Source organism: Nerophis lumbriciformis, linkage group LG02 (assembly GCF_033978685.3).
Source record: "Nerophis lumbriciformis linkage group LG02, RoL_Nlum_v2.1, whole genome shotgun sequence".
NCBI classification, from domain to species: domain Eukaryota; kingdom Metazoa; phylum Chordata; class Actinopteri; order Syngnathiformes; family Syngnathidae; genus Nerophis; species Nerophis lumbriciformis.
The window spans coordinates 53219113-53244470 of record NC_084549.2 but is presented as its reverse complement, the minus strand read 5'-3'; the positions used below and the strand labels follow the sequence as shown (position 1 = coordinate 53244470).

At 42.9% G+C, this 25358-nt stretch overlaps 1 protein-coding gene across 4 annotated transcripts in view; it reads left to right on the top strand.

Annotated features, from left to right (window-relative positions):
• Window positions 1–25358, top strand: part of ltbp1 (latent transforming growth factor beta binding protein 1) — a 345179-nt gene that overhangs the window by 296808 nt on the left and 23013 nt on the right. For all 4 annotated transcript variants that reach the window (XM_061964602.2, XM_061964595.2, XM_061964590.2 and 1 more), the window contains one exon: window positions 15502–15642. In XM_061964602.2, the coding sequence (XP_061820586.2) occupies window positions 15502–15642 (141 nt within the window). The remainder of the gene's footprint in view (window positions 1–15501; window positions 15643–25358) is intronic.

Sequence of the window (25358 nt, the reverse complement as noted above, 5' to 3'; positions counted from 1 at the left end):
GAGTTACGTTATGCATCCATTAGATGGAGCTGCGCTGAAGGGAATGTCAACAAAACAGTCAGACAGGTCAGTCAAACTTTATTAATAGATTACAAACCAGCGTTCTGACAACTCCGTTCACTCCCAAAATGAATAAACAGCTGTTTTATTAATTTCCCCGAGGTAAAGTCAGTGACGTGGTGTTTTGTTTATCTTTTAACAACAACAAGGTATAACATGTAGTGCAACATTTATATCACATAGTGGAGGGGAACTTTTCCCTGATTCAATAAACACGTAAAAAACAGTGATGCTGTTACGGTAAATCTCTATTTTATGCTGCTACTGTCACATATACTGTAATATTGTACATGGTCATTGGTATATATTGTATATATGTTATAGACATAATATAACATATCTGTATATATATTATTCTGTACACATATTATGTATATATTCGTATATGTTGGATTTTTTATCGCTACATTAGTCTATTTATACCTGCATTGTCCTTTCCATCCTTACACTTTCCATCATTGTAACTGAGCTACTGTGTTGAACAATTTCCCCTGTGGATCATTAAAGTTTGTCTAAGTCTAAATCAAACGTTAGAGCAATCACAATATAGTAACATTCGAAATAGTGCAGAGCAATAACAATACATCAATAACTCAACGTTGCTCAAACGCTAATGTCACACAACACAACACACAAAGTAAACATGTAAAGCTCACTTTATGAAGTTATTCCTCATCCACGAATCCCTCGAATTCTTCTTCTTCAGTGTCCGAATTAAACAGTTGGGCGTATACGGCATCCGTCTCGTTGAAGTCGTCATTAATCGAGTCAGTGTCGCTGCTGCTCTATTCCCGTGTTCTACGTAAGCGTCGTAAGCGTGTCTCTTAATATGAGCCATTTTGGGGTCTTTACATAAACAAACAAATGGAAATGAAACGGCACGCCTCGCGCAGTCATATATCCCAGCACGCACCGCGCGCTTCTTCTTCTTCTACGGGGGCGGCTGCTTACCGTAGAAGAAGAACTTCTTCTACGGGGGAAAATTAAGTCGGCGGCTGCTTACCGTAGTTGCGATTGATTGATTGATTGAAACTGTTGGAGGCTCAATATTGGTCCATATATAAGGCGCACCGGATTATAAGGCGCACTGTCAGCTTTTGACAAAATTGGAGGTTTTAAGGTGCGCCTTATAGTGCGGAAAATACGGTAATCCCTGACGAGCAATGTAGACGCACACAACTCCCAGAACCACAGCCCTGCTTCCTCAGCCTCCGTATCAGCTGGCATTTGACACAGGACTCCATATGCGCACATAGCTGCCCGGGATATGCCTGTATATGATTCTTTAACTTTGGACCTCCAGTATCAGCATTTGGGTCAACAAGGTGAAATTGAAAACCTTTGACAAGTTGACTTCATGGCCGTCCACAGCCATGTCAAAGTGTAAAATACACTTGAAGATTGACTATTTTATTTTGAAAGTAAACCGAATAATTTACTTTGTGTTTGTGCATGACTTCCTGTCCAACACAAGCAGGATTTAGCTGAATTGATCCGCCGCGTTCCGGCAAAAATAGAAGCTCTGCGTATAATTTAGCGCAGGGACACATTGACTTGAATAAAAACGGAAATAGTCCGCCGCCATAACGCATCCTATGGAAATCAGGGGTTAGACTTTCTACCTGAAATTCAAAACATGTCAGTTGCAATGAAAAAATCTGACCAACAGATGGTGCTGTTTTTCAAACAAACACTGGGTACCACAAAAGCATTACTCAATGGCACTTTAAAATCCTAGATGCACTGTATTATAAGAGTGACCACTTTACATAGATAATATGCATCTTAAATGTAAACTTGAAAGCTTTAATTGTTAGAACTGGAACAGATTATAGAATATAATAGAATAGATCTTTATTGTCATTGTACATTGTACAACGAAATTGCAAGTAAACTCATTAGGGCAAATTTATAGATGAAACATAAAAACATAAGAACATTGGTACTAAGATAAAAATAAATAAATAAAAAACATAAATACCAAGCACACAACTCACGTGCACAGTCATTCTTTTGTATGCCTTGATTGTGTTCGCGACACTATTGCTCTTGGGTAGAAAGTGTTCTTGAACCTGTTTGTCCAGCATTTTATTGTCCTGTATCTCCTGCCCAAGGGCAGCAGTTCTAAAAGTTTATGTCCGGGATGAGATGGGTCCCTTATGATGTTTTGGGCCTTTTTGAGGCACCTGGCACCATACTTGCCAACCTTGAGACCGCCGATTTCGGGAGGTGGGGGGTGGGGGCGTGTTTGGGGGGCGTGGTTAAGATATATGTATAAGAAATACTTGACTTTCAGCTATATATATATATACCTATATATATATATATTTTTTTTTTATTACATATATATATATATATATATATATATATATATATATATATATATATATATATATATATATATATATATATATATATATATAAATAAAAGAAATACTTGAATTTCAGTGTTCATTTATTTACACATATACACACACATAACACTCATCTAATCATTGTTGAGTTAAGGGTTGAATTGTCCATCCTTGTTCTATTCTCTGTCACTTTTTCAGAACACACACATTATACAAATATACATTATAAAATCAATAAGAAAACGGGAGCTCTAATTTGGGAGTCTGAATTAGGATCAGAAGTTCCTATATAAACATTGCGCACTCACGTCGCCTTTTTGTATTGATTACTGCAGCTGTGCACTGGATTCATTCACAAATACAAACTACAACTCACACAAACACTTTAGAGTTAGACTCTACCATCAGAATGTGTACTTACACTTATAAAGATCACATGGATATTATTCAGTGAGTTGACTCACCAAAACTAACCTGTTATACAGGAGGAAAACGCACACAGGACGTTTCAATTGTTCACAGACTGGTCGCGCTCATCAGAATGACAAGACACTTCCGGTCTGCAGGTGATAGCATTCAATTGGGAAGAAACGCCCTACTGCCCCCTACTGACCAATGTGAATACTGATAAATGTGTAATGACAGCTCCAAAAACGAATTCAAACCACAAAATAAAATAAATAAATCAACACAAAAATGTGACACATTATGGGTGGGTCACATATGCATGTACAGTAGATGGCAGTATTGTCCTGTTTAAAAGTGTCACAACATTGCTGTTTACGGCAGACGAACTGCTTTACGGTAGGACGAAAACTTGACTGCTGTTGTTGTGTGTTGTTACCGCGCTGGGAGGACGTTAATGAAACTGCCTAACAATAAACCCACATAAGAAACCAAGAACTCGCCCTCGATCATTAGCTGTTTATATTGTGGGAAAGCGGACGTGTGAACAGGCTGTCAACACGTCACTCAGGTCCGCATGGAGCTGGAGGGGGCGTGGCCTCCAGCTCCGCCTGAATTTCGGGAGATTTTCGGGAGAAAATTAGTTCCGGGAGGTTTTCGGGAGAGGCGCTGAATTTTGGGAGTCTCCCGGAAAATCCGGGAGGGTTGGCAAGTATGCCTGGCACTGTACAGTTCATCTAGGGAGGGGAGAGAGCAGCCAGTGATCTTCATGGCAGTTTTTATGACCCATTGAAGTGCATTTCTTTCTGCAGCTGTGCAGCTGGCACACCATACACACATGCAGTATGTCAACACACTCTCTTTTGAACAGCGATAGAAAGACACAAGCAGTTTTTGTGACAGGTGGTTCTTTCTGAGGAGTCTCAAAGTAAAGTCTCTGCTGTGCCTTTTTGATGGTCACTGAGGTGTTCGCACTCCACAACAGGTCTTCCTCAATCTGGATACCCAGGAACCTGAAGTTAGAGATCCTCTCCACATAGACATACAGTGGTTGGATACTTTCTGTTTTTTTCCTCCGGAAGTCCATGATCAGCTCCTTCGTCTTGGTGGTGTTAAGGACCAGGTTATTTTCCCTGCACCACCCAGTCAGCCGCTCCACTTCATTTCTGTAGGCAGACTCATCCCCCTCAGAAATGAGTCCCACTACTGTGGTGTCGTAGTGGCAGCCCTGGGGGGAGCCGGTGCTGATGCTGATGGATGCTGAGAGGTGGGAGCCTACTCTCACCCTCTGAGAGCGATTTGTCAGGAAGTCCAGGATCCAGTGGCAGATGGAGGAAGACCGTCCGAGCCCCGTCAGTTTGGGCACCAGTCTGTGGGGTAGGATGGTTTTGAAGGCAGAGCTAAAATCAACAAAGAATAGCCTTGCATAGCTCCCCTGTTGCTCTAGGTGGCTCAGAGCAGTGTGGAGGGCTGTTGTGATAGCAGCCTCTGTAGATCTGTTGGCCCTGTACGCAAACTGGTGAGTCCAATGCAGGTGGCAGACTTAGGTGATGTGCCCCCGAACCAGAGTTTCAAAGCACTTCATAATGATTGGTGTAAGTGCCACTGGACGGTAGACATTCAAGCTGCTTACTGCAGTTTTGTTTGGCAGTGGAACAATAACAGAGGACTTAAAGGCCTACTGAAATGCGATTTTCTTATTTAAACGGGGATAGCAGGTCCATTCTATGTGTCATACTTGATCATTTCGCGATATTGCCATATTTTTGCTGAAAGGATTTAGTAGAGAACATCGACGATAAAGTTCGCAACTTTTGGTCGCTGATGAAAAAGCCTTGCCTGTACCGGAAGTAGCAGACGAGTAGCTTGACGTCACAGGTTGTGGAGCTCCTCACATCCGTACATTGTTTACAATCATGGCCACCAGCAGCGAGAGCGATTTGGACTGAGAAAGCGATGATTTCCCCATTAATTTGAGCGAGGATGAAAGATTTGTGGATGAGGAAAGTGAGAGTGAAGGACTAGAGGGCAGTGGAAGCGATTCAGATAGGGAAGATGCTGTGAGAGGCGGGTGGGACCTGATATTCAGCTGGGAATGACTAAAACGGTAAATAAACACAAGACATATATATACTCTATTAGCCACAACACAACCATGCTTATATTTAATATGCCACAAATTAATACCGCATAACAAACACCTCCCCCCTCCCGTCCATATAACCCGCCAATACAACTCAAACACCTGCACAACACACTCAATCCCACAGCCCAAAGTACCGTTCACCTCCCCGAAGTTCATACAGCACATATATTTCCCCAAAGTTACATACGTGACATGCACATAGCGGCACGCACGTACGGGGAAGCGATCAAATGTTTGGAAGCGTACTCACGGTACCGTGTCTGCGTATCCAACTCAAAGTCCTCCTGGTAAGAGTCTCTGTTGTCCCAGTTCTCCACAGGCCAATGGTAAAGCTTGACTGTCATCTTTTGGGAATGTAAACAATGAATCACCGGCTGTGTTTGTGTTGCTGTAGTCGATGAAAACAGACGACTTAATAGCTGGCCACCATGCTGTCTCAAAATGTCCTCTACAATCCGCGACGTCACGCGCTGACGTCATCATACCGAGACGTTTTCAGCAGGATATGTCGCGCGAAATTTAAAATTGCACTTTAGTAAGCTAACCCGGCCGTATTGGCATGTGTTGCAATGTTAAGATTTCATCATTGATGTATAAACTCTCAGACTGCGTGGTGGGTAGTAGTGGGTTTCAGTAGGCCTTTAAGACAGGGTGGGACGACGTACTGAGACAAGGACTGGTTGAAAATCCTGGTAAAGACAACAGCCAGCTTGTCTGCACAGGTCTTTAGTACACGTCCAGGTACCCCATCTGGTCCAGCAGCTTTCCTTGGGTTCACCCTCCTTAGTGTGCGCCGCACCTCATGTTCCTCAGACATGAGGACGTTGTGACGGGTTGAGGGTTGTGATGTGACTACATGTGGTTGCTCTGCCTCGAAGCGAGCGAAGATGATGTTCAGTTTCTCCGCCAGCGAGGCGTCTCCGTCAGCCACAGCGAAGTTGCTGGATTTGTAGCCGATGATGTGCTGCACCCCCTGCCACACCTTCCTTGTGATGTTGTATATTATGTTCTCAAATGCGAGCAACTAAAGACTTTTAAGGACAAAACTGGTACCAAGAGTGAAACATGTGTTCAGAGTTTTGTGTTCATTTTACAGTGCCACTCGTTTATGTCGACTGTTTGGACAAGCTGTAAGACGTTGACATCAACGACAACAAACACTTAAAACTGAAACTCTGTTGCTTGCTTACTTTGCAAAAACAAGAGGAGCAAGAAGGAAGATGAATCCGAACTTCTGACCAAATGATGACTTCACGCTCACTGTGATCTTGTTTTTACAATTTAGCTCACAATTAAGACATATTCTTTTTTTTTTTTTTCTTTTTTTTTTTTTTTTTGTGTCCTGTCCAGCTTCTCAGGCAAATCATATAGTTGATGTAGATGCCCATGTCGGCTGTTCAGATTTACTTTACAAAAGAGAAGTGTAGGATACTTCTCTTGTTGCCTTATTTGTATTTGACTTTATTAAATGTATTTATATTATCATTTAGTGCAGCCGGGCTGGAGCAGGAGGGGATAGAAAGAGAAAAAAAAAAGAAGACAGAGGGGGAAATTGTGGGGACAAGAGGGGGATTAGACAGAGAGACAAAAACAACAACAGCAAACAACAACAACAATAGAGCAACATCAGCAAATATGACATGTACAAATATGATGGTAAAAGTAATAGCAAATAAGCAGTTAGCGAAAAATAAAAAATAATACAGAAATGACAATGAGCATTATTACACTACAAATGGATCAATACAAATACCAATAGAAATAGCGCTATTGATAATGAACAATACCAATAATTTACCTTTATTATCAACAATACAGTTGTTTAAATGCAACAATACATATACGTAATGATAACTTGAGATACGAAAGAATGCAGAAAAATGGAGGGGGAGAAAGAGAAGCAACCTACATTAACCTTGTAGATTGTTATAGTCACAATAGGTTAAGCTTTGTCAGTGTGCCATGTGTTACATCCAGTTTACCCTAGGGCAACAACGTTAATATATGTTTGATGAAACGTGATTATGTGCATGAGTGTAAGTATGCATATGTACTTGTATATGTACAGAATGTGTATATGTGTTTGTACAGTGAATGTATATGTACAGTATGTGTATGTGTATGTTTGTATATTGAATGTGCGTGTGGATGTACGAACATTAGGTAGGTAAATATGTACTGTATTTGTGTATGTATGTGGGAGCGCAGGTACCTATGTACGTATGTGAGCATATGTGAATTTGCATGTACAATACATTCGACTCCCAGAGTGCGTGGGAGCCAGAGCACGGCCCCATCACCCCCGAGAGCCCAACCCACAAACAGGAGGCGTGGTGCCCAGGGAACCAGGGACCACCGCCCCCACGCAGCCAAGCCGGCCAGCGACAGGAACCCCAGAGCCCGACCCACCGTACCGCCCACAAGGGCCAGCAGCAGGCCGCAGACAGACGCACCCGGCAGAGGACAGGGCACGAGAAAAGCAGGGGACAGCCAGACCCCAAGCCAGCGAGAGACCACACCCCACACGGGCAGAAAGGCGAGACGCCCCGCCCGAGGGACCCAGAGACTCCCCGCAACCGGACGGGAAGACCGCCCCCGCCCCACCGGCAACCGGGCCCCCACGAGCCCACCCCCCACCCCCGGAGAGCGCGGCGAGGCCAGCCCCCGGCCACCCCACCCAAACCGGCCGCCGCAGGACCATCCAGGCACAGGGCCACCCACCCCAAATATATTAAAAAAATAAATAAATAAATAAATTAATTAATTAATTAATAAAAATTAAAAAAAAGAATTAAAAGAAGATCACAGACATGCTGACAAACAAGGTCACTACCCCAGCAACTGGCCGACTCGCAGCACCTCGGAATACCTTGCAGCACCAAGCTACCACAATAGACGCAGGGACTAGGCCCAACAGGCCCCAACCAAGACGGGCACCCGGAAGGGATGGACAGCGGGACCCAGGAGCTCCAGACACGCAGTTCGGATGCAGTAGCCTGAGGCGTCGACCCCCGTCTGACAGGCAGGCCCAGAGCGTACCCCCAGAAATATACATACATACATACATATATACATACACATACACACATACATGTATACATACCCACACATACACATATATACATATACATACACATATGTACACATACACATATATAAACATACATACATACACACACATATACATACATATACACAGTTCGTCAGCCCCGACAGCCATCACTCGCGGGCGCTGCCACCAGTCACAACATCAGCCACACCCCTGCACCAGACCCAGCAGCCACGGGCGCCCACACCACAAACAAACGGCAGCAGAAACAGCAGCCGCAATAACCCCAGACAGCCAGCACCAGCCAATCAAATCAAAGCGATCAAAAAAAAACTGCGACCAGCAACCACACGCCACCAGGACCACGGAGACCAGCCGGCGCCAGCCCGCCAGTCAGCCCGAACGCCAACACGCAAACAAGAGACACCAACAACCCCCCAAACCAAAAGGCCCCCCACCCGAAACCAAACCAGCACAAACACACCACCGCCCAAACAACCGAGACACAGCATCCAGACCAGACACGGGGGCTGCGCCGCCACCACACCAAGTCACCAACAGAGACCCCACAGCGCAAGGTCGGGCCACACGGGCACGGACCCCACCCAACAGGAAGTGAGACCCGCGCGACGCCACACACAAATAAATAATAAGATTAAAAAAAATAAAATAAAATAAAAAATAAAATTTTAAAAATAAAATAAAATAAAAATAAGTAAATAATAAAAATAAAAATAATAAATACATTAAAAATAAAAAAATATATATAACAATAATAAATGAATAAAAGCCTGGCAGGCCACCAGACCGCAGTCCCTGCCGGCCGACGAGGCAATGAGGGGTGCGCCGAACCCCAAACCCCCCATGCATGTGTACAAGGCCCCCAGAGTGTCTACTGTGTAGTTAAAATTAGGAGGTCAGCCGTTACAGCCGACCTCCAGTCCCTATTGATGTGTGTACTGTAGCGTGAGTGAGATATATATGCTTGTGGGAACTAATAATGCGATTAAAATTGGGGGACATCAAGGTCATGGTGGGTCCCAACCAAACCAAGCCCCCCAAATCCTAAGTGTCTAATATGCAGCTAAGATTGAGGGATGGACGAGCAGGGGACAAGACAGGAGGACTGGAGCCCCATTGGAGGCATCCTCAACCCCCCGCCACGCCTCCCCACAGGACAATCCCCAAAGTCCTATATATGTGTGACTGTGTGCGCTATAAGTAGGAGGAGTAGAGGGCCCGGACATCCCCCCAGTCCACGCGGCCGACAACCAGGAACTACGGCCAGGAGGCCGCCACCCCCCGCCACAGCCCGTGACCCACACCAGACCACTTTAACGTGACGCCACGCGAGCCCTCCCCCCGCCAAACAAAGCCAGCCCCCGCCCGCCCCAACCCAACCCTGCAGAGCCCATACCGGCAACCAAACGCAGAAAAACCGCACAGCCCCCACGCCCAATGCAAACACCGCATCCCGGCCATCCACACAGCAACGTACCCATACGAGTCCCGGCCAGGGGAAGGAGCCAATGCATCCCGTCCGCCCGCCAGCCCCCAAACCAGCCGGCAAGCCAACGCCAGCCAGCCCCACAACCCCACAAGCGCACAGACACCAGCCACAGTCCCCCAACCACTCCAACCCAACACAGCGATGCCAACCGCTGGTATCACCGCAGCAACCATCACCACCACCGCCCGTCCGCAGCGTAAACACCCGCGGCCGCCGAAACCAAAACAAAAAAGCGACAGACCCCGTAAACCACAACAACGCACACCCCCGGCTACCACCGAGGCCACCAACCCACCTACCCCAACTCATCCACAGCCAGGCCAATTGAGCCACCGGACATCCACACCCATGCACACACCTACACATTCATACACACATACATATATGCATATACATATACATACACATATACACACGCATGCATATACATATAAACATACACATCCACACATATATACACATTAATACACCCACACACATATACATAAGCCCACATATACACAAACACATACATACACAACACACACAAAAAAAAATAAATAAATAAAAATAAATAAATTAAAAAAAAATATATATATAAAAAAATAGAAAGAAAATAAAAAAATAAAAAGAAAATAAAAATAAACCCTTTAAATAAAATAAAATAAATAAAAATAAACAAGAGGCCTGGTCGCCAACAGTGCCCAACGCCACCAAACCCCGCAGCCCCTCCCGCACGTCCAGGCCCCCCCCGCCCACCACCCACCAGGCATCCCATCCGGCAAAAAGCCATAAGGGCCCAGCCCTGCGCCCACAGCCGGCATGCCACGGCACCTCAGCAGACCCGGCGCCGCGATCAGCAATGCACACCGGGGCAGCGACACATACATATGTACCTACATACATACACACAGATTTCACCATACATATATACAAACGTACACACACCCACATACACGCGTACCCATATATAATTTAACAGAATAAGTTAAATATATTAAATAGATTAAAAAAAAATAATAATAATAATAATAATATATACATATATATATATATATACACACATACATATATATATATATATATATACACATACATACATACATACATACATACATACATATATACATACATACATATACATATATACACATACACATACATACATATATATATATATACACATAAAATAAATTAAAATAAATAAATAAAATTAATAAAAAAATAAGGGCAGAGTAAAACACAGGAGGGGGACTCCCGCAGGGCAGTCGGGCAGCACCGCCGGGGCCCCAACAAGGGAGGCAAGCAGTCCCCCCAATCCGGCACCAGGCAGGCCCGCACAGCCGCAGCGCAGGGCGACCCCGGGCAGACCCCGCCCCGCGCCCCAGGGGAAGGAGGAAGCCCACGGACACCCGGAGCCAGAGGGGCACGAGCCGACCCCCGCCCGACAGCGGCAAGACCCCAGCCCCACGGGCGCAACCCCCCGCCCAACCACCCACGGGAGGGACAGCCCCCCCAACCAACCCAAGGCGGCCGCCCACAGCCCCACCCGCACCCCAACACCCGCCCAGGCACCTCCACCCACCCCCAGCCACCAGACCACCCACGGATCGGCCCGCCAGGCCGGAACCAGGAAACACACCCCAGGCCCACCCGACCCCGCGGCACACGGCCCCCCCGGCACCCAGGACCCCCCACCCACGGAGCAAGACCCCCGGGACAGAGCTCCAGCCCCCAAGGGAGTCAGGTCAGAAAATTAATTAGCGGTGCCCAAAGAGATCGGAATTCTGTCAGTTGTTGGTTTGATTCAGCAGACATTCTTTCCATAACTACATAATCTAATAAAATGTTTTTGTAAAGGTTTATACATAAATTATTTTTTGATTTCCAATTTATGAGAATAGTTTTCTTGGCGATGCCTAACGCATTTATAAGGAGGTATGTTTTGTTTATATCAAGATCAGTTGCGGAGAGATCACCCAACAGGCAGAGTGCGGGGGAGATGGGAATAGGAATCTCTAACGCTAATGATAGGTTCTCGCACACTCCAAGCCAAAAGTTACTCACGGGAGCACAGGACCACATTGAATGCAAGTAATTATCTATCTTATTATCTGAGCAGTGTACACAGATGTTAGAGTCAGCTAAACCCATTTTATACATTCTTAGACCGGTGTAATGTATTCTGTAAAGTATTTTGAGCTGAATCAGTCGTACATTTGGATTCTTAATCAAACGAGTAGTATTGAGGCATATTTGTTTCCAGAATTCTGGGTCACAGCTTGTTGATACGTCTGAGTGCCATTTAGAAGTTGGAATACTTATTGTGTTAGCTATTTTTGATAAGAGAGCATATAATTTGGATAAAGCTTTGGGGGCAGATGTTTTGAAGAATTTAACGGTCGTAGGATTACTTTCCCATGTTGTTTTGTTGAATCTTGCGCTGATTACAGATTTGATTTGTATATATTCTAGAAATTTATTAGGATTGATTGCATAATGTGTTATTAAACTTTTAAAAGAGATAAAACTGTTTGCATTGATGATATCCCCAAGGCATCCGACTCCCTTATCATACCATGTTGGAAAGTTCAATGGCTTCTTGTTTAAAAGAAAATCAGGATTATTCCAAATAGGCGTAAATTGGCATGGAGTGAGCGGGGACCCAGTTATTTTCAAAAACTCCCACCAAGCTGTTAAGGTAGTGCGTATATTAATACTTTTAAAGCAGTTGTGTTTTCGGAGAATTTGGCTAATAAAGGGCAAGTTAGAAATTGGGATCTCCTGGCTAAGTGATTGTTCAATCTCTAACCATAAACTATCTAATAAAGTGGGATTGATCCATTTTAATATATATTGTAGTTTATTTGCAAGGAAATAATAGGAAAAGTTTGGGAGTTCTATACCCCCATGTTCTTTGGGTTTTTGTAAAGTTTTAAGGCTGATTCGTGCTGGTTTACTCTTCCAAAGAAACTGATTGATGTGTGAGTCTAGTGACTTAAACCAGATTTGAGAAGGTTTGGTTGGAATCATTGAAAATAGATAATTAACCCTAGGCAAGACCATCATTTTCACGGTAGAAACCCTTCCCATAAGTGAGATTGGCAGTGTTTTCCAACGCGCCAGATCATCCTCAATCGATTTTAAGATTGGGGAGTAATTCAAGCGATTCAGATCTGACAATGTGGAGGAAATATTGATTCCCAGGTATTTAATGTTCCCTTTATGCAGTGGAATCGATGAGGTGCTCTGAAAGTCAAAATTAATTGGTAACACAGTAGATTTGGACCAGTTGATGGAGTAATCTGAAATAGAACTGAATTTATTGATAAGTGAGATTGTATCTTGAAGAGAAGAATGTGGATTTTGTAAGAAAAGTAATACATCATCAGCATAAAGGCTTATTTTATGATGAACGGTTGCGGTATGGATGCCTTTAATATTTGCATGCTGTCGAATAGCGGTTGCAAGAGGTTCAATAAATATAGCAAACAGTGACGGAGAAAGTGGACACCCTTGCCTTGTGCCCCTCATAAGATTAAACCTTGGAGATATTTGGCTGTTCGTTCTAACCGAAGCTGTAGGAAAACTATATAGGACCTTAATCCATTCTATAAATGAGTCTCCAAATCCAAATTTCTGTAGAGTAGCTAGAAGAAAATTCCAGTTCACTCTATCAAATGCTTTTTCAGCATCTAATGAAACAACAGCTGTTTTTAGATTATGAATAACAGAATAGTCTATCACATTGAGTAGACGGCGAACATTGTTGGACGATTGTCTCTCTTTAATGAAACCTGTTTGATCAGGATGTACTATATATGGAGTGACTTTTTCTAATCTTTGAGCTAATACTTTGCAGATAATTTTAAGATCAGCATTAATCAGGGAGATTGGCCGGTAACTGGATGGAAGTGTTGGGTCTTTATCAGGTTTTAGCAAGAGACTGATCGTGGCAGAGTTCATATTTGGAGGAAGGAATGAGTTTTCTTTAATCTCTAAAGCCATTTTCGTAAATATCGGAGCTAGCAGTGACCAGAATGTTTTGTAGAACTCCACAGGGAACCCATCAGGCCCTGGTGCTTTATTGTTTGGTATCTGTTGAAGAGCATCGTGTAGTTCGCCTACAGAAATAGCAAGATCTAAATTTGATACCTGCCTTGTATTCAATTTAGGTAAGTCTATACCATTGAGAAATGTCTCAATGTCTGAAAGAGATGGGTCAATCTGGGGTGTATACAAGTTTCTGTAAAAGCCTCTAAAGATGGAGTTAATTTCCTCAGGAACGTGTGTAATGTTCCCAGCTGAATCCTTGATGGATGGTATAGAGTTTTTTTCTTTGTTTAATTTTAGTTGGTTAGCCAAATATTTGCTTGGTTTATTGTCATGTTCAAATGTTTCTAAGCGTAACCTCTGGAGCAGGAATTGACTTTTCTTATCAATTATTTCTCTTAAATCTAATTTGAGTTTTCTCAGTTTGTTCAGAGTGTGATCTTGTTGTGAATTCGCATAAGCTAATTCTAATATTTTTATTTCATTTTCAAGTTCCTGCTCTAGTAAACGTTCCTTTTTTTTCTTGTATGATGAATAAGAAATAATTTTTCCTCGCATAACTACTTTTGCCGTCTCCCAGAGAACGCACGCCGTGATTTCTGGTTGATCATTAAAATCTAAAAAATCTGTCCATTCTTTCTCAAAATAGTTTAGGAAGTCTGGGTCCTTTAGTAATGATGTATTAAGTCTCCATTGTTTGATAGGTGCAGTGATAGTTTTGTTGGTGAGGGAAAGTGAGACAGGTGCATGGTCACTGATGATGATAGGATGGATGTGAATGTTTGAGATGTCAGATAAAATTGAGCTACTAGTTAAAAAGTAATCAATGCGAGAGAATGAGTGGTGAACTGGAGAAAAATAAGAGTATTCCCTAAGAGTGCGGTGATAAGAACGCCAGGCATCGCAAAGACCATAATCCTTCATATATTGCTTAAGTATTACCACTGACTGAGACTCACGGTGACTCCCAGTCACTCTGGACCGATCTATATTTGGATTAAATACTAAGTTGAGGTCCCCTCCTAGAATCAAGCAGTGGTTTGAGTGAGGAGAAAGTGAAGAGAAGAAAGTGTGAAAAAAGGTTGTAAGTGGGCCAAAACACTTATATTAGAAAAGAATATCATGGAAATGACAGCTGTCATTTGATTATAATAATAAAACATTTAATTTGTTATTTAGTCAGGTTTGGGACAGGTGTGCTCACATGTGCTCCACTGAATGCTCAAGGAGTTTTTGCGTTTGCTCACATATATGGAAAATTATAGGGAACATTGTTTGAGGGTATCCATAATACGCCGATAGGGAGAAGTTTTTATTTACACAATGAGTCGGGTGTGTCTTGACCTCCGTGGCGGAGGCTCCGCTGAACCCCTAGGGTTCGATCAAACCCAGGTTAAGAACCACTGCCTTAGACTGACTGATGTGCACATCAGAGACAAATGAACAACAATTTCTATAGGTGAGGATTTTTCCATTATGTCTTCCTGTGACTCCAGTGGGCAGAAGCGGGTAGCAGCACATGAGACCACAGAGGGCTAGGCTCTTCAAACTGTACGACTGCGACTGTATATCGTAATAATACTTTGAGTAATCAAACAAGAATCAAAGTATTTCCCATCCCTTTCTATAGCGCTGGCATGTTTAAATGAAAAAATATTCCCAGAACACTAAGCTTGATGGGACCAGCAGGCATACTGTATAAATACATTTTGTTTTACTTTACACAAATTATATTTCACTTGATCAAACCGTTTCTAACATTCCACACTGCAAAATAATGCAAGTATGTATGATTCGTACTGATATTACACCAAGTTCAGTATCGCCCAATAATCAAGGCTCCAATATTGGTATCGTATCAGAAGTGGGAAAGTTGTATGAGGACACCACTAATTTATATGAGAAATAATCCAACTATGTTAACCCCCTGCTTCTTTTCTAATAGACATAAACGAGTGTGCGGACGAGTCGTTGTGTCTTGGAGGAAAATGTTTGAACACAGAAGGATCCTACGTTTGTTTCTGCACACATCCCATGGTGCTGGACCCCGGCAGCAATCGCTGCATCTTTGTTCCTGAGGCGGCTGGTAAGACTTGTATTTTTGTCCTGCCAACCTGTACGTATTTTGTGTACAGGCTGAGCTCTTTTACTTCAGTCCTGGTAAACAATGCAGAAAGCTTGATGAAATATTAGCATGAGTCATACTCAAGCTTATGAGATTAGAATAAGTGGGACACAAGTCAATGATAAGTTTTTAAATTGGAATGATTAATAGAATTAAAATCATGAACCCATGGTGGTCTGGATTTACAATCAGTGCATTTATCTACTTCTGGCCCACTCTGCATCTACGTGCGTGCGAATGCTGAAAAGCCGAAGCTGTGCTGAAATGCTAACAGCTAGCATACCATAATATCAATTACTTTTTGAGTAATCGGTAGATAAATGACTGTACTTGGCACAGTCCTGTTCCATGGCCACACTCAATATGTCTTAGTGTGACGTCGATCACAGAACTGGAGCCCATATGCCCTCATAGACACTGTGGATAAAGACTTGTAAAACTATTGTTTTGATCGCTTCATTGCATGTTTTTGTTGAAACCATTTGGTGGTACACAGTAAATTCCATAGTATAAAATCAACACTTAAAGAGTAAAATTTAACACTATTCCCGAGTCTATTTGGTCCTAACCTGTGCTGGTGTTAAATTTACTCTTTCCATAGTGTTACATTTATAGAGTTAAATGAACACTAAATAGAGTCAAAAATTGCAACACTGTAGAGTGTTGTTCAACTTATTTTTTAACTCTGATTAGTGTAAATATTACTCTTGAGTAGTGTTGATAAATTACTCTTCTGTGGTGATAAATGTACACCAAGTTAAATGTATTTGCTCATTAACACTGCTTTGGTGTTCAAATAACTCTGATAAGGTTTGATAAAACACTAATATGTTGATTATTCACTCCCTTGCAGTGAAGAAAAAAATATTTAGTAAATAGTAAAAATGTTTTAACATTGCAGTGTTTATAAAAACTCACACTATTTCTGAAAAAAAAAATTGGTGCTCATTCTACTTGATTTACTCTTGTGCAGTGTCAAATTAAGTCTCACCAACTTTGTCTTGTAAATAGCAAGTGAGTGCAAAACACAGTAATACAATATCATACGTTTAATAACCTTTATTTCTTTGTCAGGCAGAACAATCAACTTTAGGGAGAGAATACAGAAAGGGTGACCTTAGGTCTGCATGAAATGGCAGACCTTTGATCCAATTGGTTCTTACGGTCTGTGTCCTGTGGAGTTAAACACTGCAGGGCTGCATCTTTTGCCTGACTATGAATCTCAAAAAACACTTCCTCCATGGATGAGACAAAACCATTCATAGTAGACTGACTTAATCCAGCTGCCTTAAGTTGTGCAACAGCAGTGGCACACATATCCAGACTGCTCCTATTAGCTTGTCTCGACTGTTCAGATGTTGTGGCTGACTCATCTACATTAACTGACACTGTCTCTTCTGTCCTGTTTAAGTGAACATTGGTGCCAATCTGTAGTTCAGTACACTCTGAGTGTTTTGTTTTCAAATGCTTCCTAAAACCAGAGAAAGTACCAAACACACCACCACATCCAGTTTGAACGCATTTAAGGTTAAGATTTTTTCCAGCAGGTAACTGTGAACTAAACGTAAATGTCGAACAAGAATGTTTGAACTAGGGAACTCAGCCTGACAAACAAAACACTTAATGGTGGAAGACAAAAGTCAAACACTACAGAAGCAACCTTGTCCTAATTTCAGCAACACGAGGACTCTCTTTGACCTTCCCAACATCAATGTTGTACAAAGTAGTCTGGATGAATGTGTACATGTTGTGGAGCATGGTGTGGAATGATGTCGCAAACACAAAGTGTGCTTTAAACAGTTCATCAAAAGCACCAAGAGAGGATTGTGACCTGCAAGGTATGGCATCCTTGTCGAGAATTATGAAGAACTGGTGGATTGTATTCTTCCTCACTCCAACAGCCAGGAGATAGGGTTGAGTGCTGGTAGTAATGGTGTCAAGATGTTCTTGGATGCTTGTTCCAGTGTATGGAGAGAAGAATAAAAAAATCGACATGGTTGTGGTTATATAATAGAAATGATTACATAAATTATTGTAAACTAAAAATCCTTTATTAGAGAACAATACAAACCTTTTTGAAGACCACAAGATGCTTCTCAGCCTGGGATGCAGAAACTTTTCCTGGCCTCTTCCGACCTAGAGCAGTCGGTGGGATCAAGTGTAAGAGCAGCAAAATCGATGAGAGGTCACTGTCCCAACCTGAAACAGAACAAGTTTGATAGCCTACTTCAAATGTAGACCAACAATTTAATTTAATACACTGCAAGGTCAGTGGCATTTCCATTACTTTATATATATATATATATATATATATATATATATATATATATATATATATATATATATATATATATATATATAAAATATGGCACTTTAAAAACACCTGAAGAAGCGCCTTTTTTCAAAAAAATATTCTTGGTGAGGCCAAAGACTTTGGAATTTTGTTCTAATTATGGTTGTAAGTCCGCATTTTGAACATGCTTCCTCATTTAAATGAATGTATCCTTACAAACATCTTACCAAAGTCAACGTTCACTTCAGCCCCATCCTCAGGAGGGTCAGCTGCCATCAGGAGTTCCTCAAGCTCAGTGATGGAGGGAAGCTTTCTGCATTGTTGGATGATCTTCTTTTTGAATGTGGTTGGCCATTTCTCCAGAAACTTGCCCGATTCATCCTCTCCAAACATTAGAACAAAATCCTGTTCAACCTGTAGTGGGAAGTTAGGTACCAATTTTAAAATTACACAGTAAACGACAGTTAAAATATGCAATAGTTGTACAACATTAATACAGAAAATGTTGATGAGATAATTACCAAGCCTTTGATGTCTTTAAAACAAGGAAAATAAGATAGAATGTTGCTTGACTGCTGTGGGTCCAGGACCATGTTATGCCGATGGGCAAATGTCAGCTTCATCTTTTTGATGACCATGTACACGTCAGCCGAATGTTTCATCAGTGACATCGCTTCCGTGCACTCATCTTCAGACAGGACAATCTCTGGAATGAATTGGGTAACTCATCCAACAGTTGGTCCTCCCGACTTGTCTTCATCAGATGGTCCTTCCGCCAAAGCTAAACAATATGGGGACATACTACTCATGACAATCACATACAGTTCAAAACACTTTGTCAGCTGGATGTGACCCACCTTTTATGAAAAAATGTTTGGCTATTGGCTGAAAAGCATTGCACCAAATGCAACAAAACCAATAAGTGCTCATATGACTATTCTATTCAATACATTTTTCAAGAATAATATAGGATTACCTCCAAATGATGATCGCCTTTCTTTAGCACTGCATCTCTGAATAGTTTTGATTCTCCAGGCCAAGTACCCAGTACCACTGTTGCTATCATAAAAATGTTCCTTTGAGAGAATTGCAAAAATAGGCACTATTAGTCACAACATACTCTGGGACGACTCAAAATAAAAACAATAACAACAATTAGGAGTGTGTAACTCACATAGCCATTCTTGGAAAATGGGTCTCTTCCTTGTGCATACCGTACATTTCCTTCACCTGTCTAGATGGAGATGTACTTAAAAAAAAATCCCATTCAAGTTTATTTGTCATACACATGTTTTATAAGATGTAGTGAAATGTTTATTATTTACTTTAGATTTAAAATTACTCTGAAACCTAAATAAGAACACATGTGCCAATCAAAAGCAATAAACAACTTACCCATTCTTCTCCGTCATCTCAGCTGCCAGTATATTCACCAATTTTCTTCTGCTCTCATCTGTTAAGGACTTAGTTCGGTTGTATTGATTTATTATATATTCTCCACCCGATTTCTTGGTAAGAATGGATTTCACCAGCTGAAATAAAAATATCAAACAAAAGTATAAAACTGTTTAAGAAATCTATTTTTAGTACAATACAATGTTAAAATCTGGACATAACTTAAACATAGCCCTCATACGATGCAATTTAAGATCATTGTTCGAACCATTTTAATCCTTGTTCAATAGAAAGCATTAGTGCCTGTATGAAGTCTTACTTGCATAACTTCAGAGTCCAGCCTCTGACGCTTTCTGGTAGGAGTGTCTTCAAGGATGATTGTGTCTGAGTCCGATGAACAAACGGATGATTGGGACTTTGGAGAGGTTACCATGGAGACAGATTCTAACCACCATTGCAAAAAGGAGAAAGAAGACATGTTGGACACAATTTGCTCATAAACCCACACCTAATCTAAAGTAAAGTACCAATGATAGTCACACACACACTCGGTGTGGCGAAATTATTCTCTGCATTTGACCCATCACCCTTGATCACCCCCTGGAAGGTGAGGGGAGCAGTGAGCAGCAGCGCCGGCCGTGCCCGGGAATCATTTTTGGTGATTTAACCGCCAATTCCAACCCTTGATTTTGAGTGCCAAGCAGGGAGGTAATGGGTCCCATTTTTATAGTCTTTGGAATGACTCGGCCGGGCTTTGAACTCTAATGGAGAATATCGGTTTGCTTTGAAAAAAACAGTTACTTAGCTTGATTATAAATAAAGATTTACCTCTTCTCACTATTGGAATAGTGAGAAGCCTTCCCGGTAAGGTCTATTCGGGTGTACTGGAGAGGAGGCTACGCCGGATAGTCGAACCTCGGATTCAGGAGGAACAGTGTGGTTTTCGTCCTGGTCGTGGAACTGTGGACCAGCTCTATACTCTCGGCAGGGTCCTTGAGGGTGCATGGGAGTTTGCCCAACTAGTCTACATGTGCTTTGTGGACTTGGAGAAGGCATTCGACCGTGTACCCCGGGAAGTCCTGTGGGGAGTGCTCAGAGAGTATGGGGTATCGGACTGTCTTATTGTGGCGGTTCGCTCCCTGTATGATCAGTGTCAGAGCTTGGTCTGCATTGCCGGCAGTAAGTCGGACCCGATTCCAGTGAGGGTTGGACTCCACCAAGGCTGCCCTTTGTCACCGATTCTGTTCATAACCTTTATGGACAGAATTTCTAGGCGCAGTTAGGGCGTTGAGGGTATCTGGTTTGGTGGCTGCAGGATTAGGTCTCTGCTATTTGCAGATGATGTGGTCCTGATGGCTTCCTCTGGCCAAGATCTTCAGCTCTCACTGGATCGGCTCGCAGCCGAGTGTGAAGCGACTGGGATGGGAATCAGCACCTCCAAGTCCGAGTCCATGGTTCTCTCCCGGAAAAGGGTGGAGTGCCATCTCCGGGTTGGGGAGGAGATCTTGCCCCAAGTGGAGGAGTTCAAGTACTTCGGAGTCTTGTTCACGAGTGGGGGAAGAGTGGATTGTGAGATCGACAGGCGGATCGGTGCGGCGTCTTCAGTAATGCGGACGCTGTATCGATCCGTTGTGGTGAAGAAGGAGCTGAGCCGGAAGGCAAAGCTCTCGATTTACCGGTCGATCTACGTTCCCATCCTCACCTATGGTCATGAGCTTTGGGTCATGACCGAAAGGACAAGATCACGGGTAAAAGCGGCCGAAATGAGTTTCCTCCGCCGGGTGGCGGGGCTCTCCCTTAGAGATAGGGTGAGAAGCTCTGTCATCCGGGGGGAGCTCAAAGTAAAGCCACTGCTCCTCCACATCGAGAGGAGCCAGATGAGGTGGTTCGGGCATCTGGTCAGGATTTCACCCGAATGCCTCCCTAGGAAGGTGTTTCGGGCACATCCGACCGGTAGGAGGCCACGGGGAAGACCCAGGTCACGCTGGGAAGACTATGTCTCCCGGCTGGCCTGGGAACGCCTCGGGATCCCCCGGGAAGAGCTGGACAAAGTGGCTGGGGAGAGGGAAGTCTGGGCTTCCCTGCTTAAGCTGCTGCCCCCGCGACCCGATCTCGGATAAGCAGAAGAAGATGGATGGATGGATGGATGGATGGCCTTTTGGAATAAAAATGTTAATATAGCTTACAAATTTAAAGCGGTAACAAACCTGTTTCGTATTTGATGGTTTGTACCCCAGTGGATGGATCCTTCACAATTTCCTGAAAAACATCATCAGCTATCTCAGTCCCTGAACCGTCAACAACTTTGACACCTTCTGTTACAGCTGGGACACCGAATTTGGCAAATGCTAGGAAACAGAAAAAAAGCAGCAACCGACAGGTCATTTGATATATTTTTAAAATTAGTTTCAAATCAGTAATTTTGAAGCGAAACATACAGCCAAAGTTGAAAGGCCCAGTCAAAAACAAATACTGTATACACAAATATAAGAAACATGATCATTAAAAAAACATAATTTTTGGGCTTAAATGTTTCCTGTAAATGTAACAAACGTGTTAAAATGACTCTTCTAATGTTGTGCTCCGTGGTCGAAAAACCCTCGTATTAAAAGTTAGAAAAATAAATACATTAAAAATTTTTAAAAAAAATTATAAAAAAATAATAATAATTAAAAGATATGAGTACTGAAGCACTTCATTAGGCATTTTAAGTACTCAAGTACAGGGATCAATGTACATGTACATCACTATACTACAGTGAAAACCGGTATTTTGTGATTAAGTGAAATATTAATCAATTCAATATTAAATATTCTATTTCACATAATGTTTGAAATTGTCCCACATCCCGCACAAAAACGAAGTATGAGGTGGCTAACATTTAAGCTAGCATTCACTGGGTGACATTAGCCCTTTTAGAATACCATATTTTTTTAGATACAAAACCGTACACAAATAACTTAATTACATATTGAGCAGTAATATAAAGTAAATTCTGACATAGTGCTACAAATTACAAATAATTGATTAAGTAAGAGAGGAGAAGCAACTTACCACAGTCCTTAAACATTCAGAATATGGCTTCCAGAAAATTCTTCAGGGTGTGGAAACGAGGAGGGGCTGGAGGGCGGGGCTAATCAGAGTACCTCTAACACTGTCTCGTTTAACGATGGAAATCAACACCAACACTGGGGGGCGTTTTACTCCAGCTGTTGTTGTAATAACTCTGATAGATATAATGCATTTTAACACTTCATATTTAACACTGGGGATTTTACTGTGTAGCGGGGGTGTATATTGTAGCATCCCGGAAGATTTAGTGCTGCAAAGGGTTCTGGGTATTTTTTTTCTGTTGTGTTTATGTTGTGTTACAGTGCGGATGTTCTCCCGAAATGTGTTTGTCATTCTTGTTTGGTGTGGGTTCACAGTGTGGCGCATATTTGTAACAGTGTTAAAGTTGTTTATACGGCCACCCTCAGTGTGACCTGTATGGCTGTTAATCAAGTATGCCTTGCATTCACTTGTGTGTGTGTAAAAGCCGCATATATTATGTGCCTGGGCCGGCACGCTGTTTGTATGGAGGAAAAGCGGACGTGACGACAGGTTGTAGAGGACGCTAAAGGCAGTGCCTTACAGGCACGCCCCCAATATTGTTGTCCGGGTGGAAATTGGGAGAAATTCGAGAGAATGGTTGCCCCGGGAGATTTTCGGGAGGGGCACTGAAATTCAGGAGTCTCCAGGGAAAATTGGGAGGGTTGGCAAGTATGGTCATAAAGCTAATCTCATTTATGTCGCTGGTTGATTTAATTTTCAATATAATCTTGTTCTTCTCCATCATATTTTTCCTTCCTTTCCCTCCTTTATACGCTTTTACAAGAACTGTGTCCATGTCTTCCTCCTATATCCTGCCATTATCCCCCTCCATCTCGATCAGTCATAAATCAGATTGTGCCTCACCACCATAAGATTCAAGTCGATACGCTCACGGATCGTAGCAATGACATAACAGGATCTTCTCTGCAATGAAGGGCTGGCCAAAACTCGGTCAAGACCCGTCTTACCTTGCTTCTGATTAGTTTATATTAGGTGGTGCCTTCCGTGGTTGGTTAGATTTACAGTGGGCTCAAGGGACTGATGAGATTGGTTAGCTCAGTCAATCACGGCAAGCCGCGAGGGCCAAAGTTTATTATCATTGAATTACAGAGTATTAAATGGGGAAATGTAAGGGTGGCTTGAGAAAAGATTAAATTGCCTGCTCTGTTTGACTCAGAGGTGTATACCTGAAAAATAAGCTAAAAAAAATGTGCATGCTAATGTTAGCATGCTTTCCAGCATTCACACATTTAAAACAGCACCAGTTACATCTTCCATCCAATTACATTTTACGTAGCAAAATGAAATAACATTGTTTACAACCGACTTCATCTCATACAGCTAGTACTTCTCATCTTTAAGGATTCAAGAAAGGATTCACGGAAACGTTGTGTATCGACAAGGGGAAAGGAGACGGCACAACAACAGGTCTCGCTCAACGGGTTTTATTGAGCTTTTGATGGTTTTTGATTGATTGATTGAAACTTTTATTAGTAGATTGCACAGTACAGTACATATTCCGTACTATTGACCACTAAATTGTAACACCCGAATGGGGCGGCGTGGCGCAGTGGAAGAGTGGCCGTGCGCGACCCGAGGGTCCCTGGTTCAATCCCCACGTAGTACCAACCTCGTCATGTCCGTTGTGTCCTGAGCAAGACACTTCACCCTTGCTCCTGATGGGTGCTGGTTAGCGCCTTGCATGGCAGCTCCCTCCATCGGTGTGTGAATGTGTGTGTGAATGGGTAAATGTGGAAGTAGTGTCAAAGCGCTTTGAAGGTAGAAAAGCGCTATACAAGTACAACCCATTTATCATTTATTTAATAAGTTTTTCAACAATTCATGGTTGCGTGGGGTGTGTATGCTACTACTATGTGTGTGGATGTAATACTATGTGTGGAAATTAACAAAATGTGAATTACCGGAGGTTTGTTGTAAGTGCGTGTTGGTTGTGGCAGCGAAGGAGTCCAGAGATGATGAAGCAAAAGAGGTCCGTGATCCGAGCGAGGTCCGTGGGGCAGGAGAAAGGCATCTAGAAGTCCAGGTCCGAGCGTGGGGGGGTCGAGGATCGAGGAAGGCAGTAAGAGTCCAGGGGGAGATCAGCAGCAGAAGTGCACGGCTCAATACTGAGACACGGAGGACTGTGGGAACAGGAGACGACAAGGAGAGATAAGGACGAGGCACAAGGGAGACAAAGCGAGCGAGAGAGAGAGACACAGGAGAGACGTGAAGCTTACTGTAAACAGGGCTACGTTCCGACGAGGAGCAGTAAGCGGAGTGATCTTTTATACTGCTGCCTCTCGTCAGGTCCAGGTGCGTAGATTGCAGATTGCAATCTACGCACGTGGGCGCGGTCTGCGCGGCAAGTGCGGGGGCGTGTTCTGAGGAGCTCACAGCGGAGCCTCTAGGTCAGTGGTTCTTAACCTTGTTGGAGGTACCGAACCCCACCTTGTTCAAAGAACAAAACCAAAACCGTGCATGAACTCACAACAAATTGCACACCTTACACACATTACCATGAATTGATTAACGTGGACCCCGACTTAAACAAGTTGAAAAACTTATTCGGGTGTTACCATTTAGTGGTCAATTGTACGGAATATGTACTGTACTGTGTAAACTGTACTGTCTCATATAATGTATTCAATCTACTAGTAAAAGTTTCAATCGATCAATCAAAAAACCTGCAAATCAGATGGAAAATTAGAGGGAACATTGTTTGGGGGTATCCATAATACGCTGATAGGGAGAAGTTTTTATTTACACGATAAGTCGGATGTCTCTTTACCTCCGTGGTGGAGGCTCCGCCGAACCCCTGAGGCCGACTCACCGAACCCCTAGGGTTCGATGGAACCCAGGTTTAGAACCACTGCTCTAGGTGCTCCCGCCGAGGAGG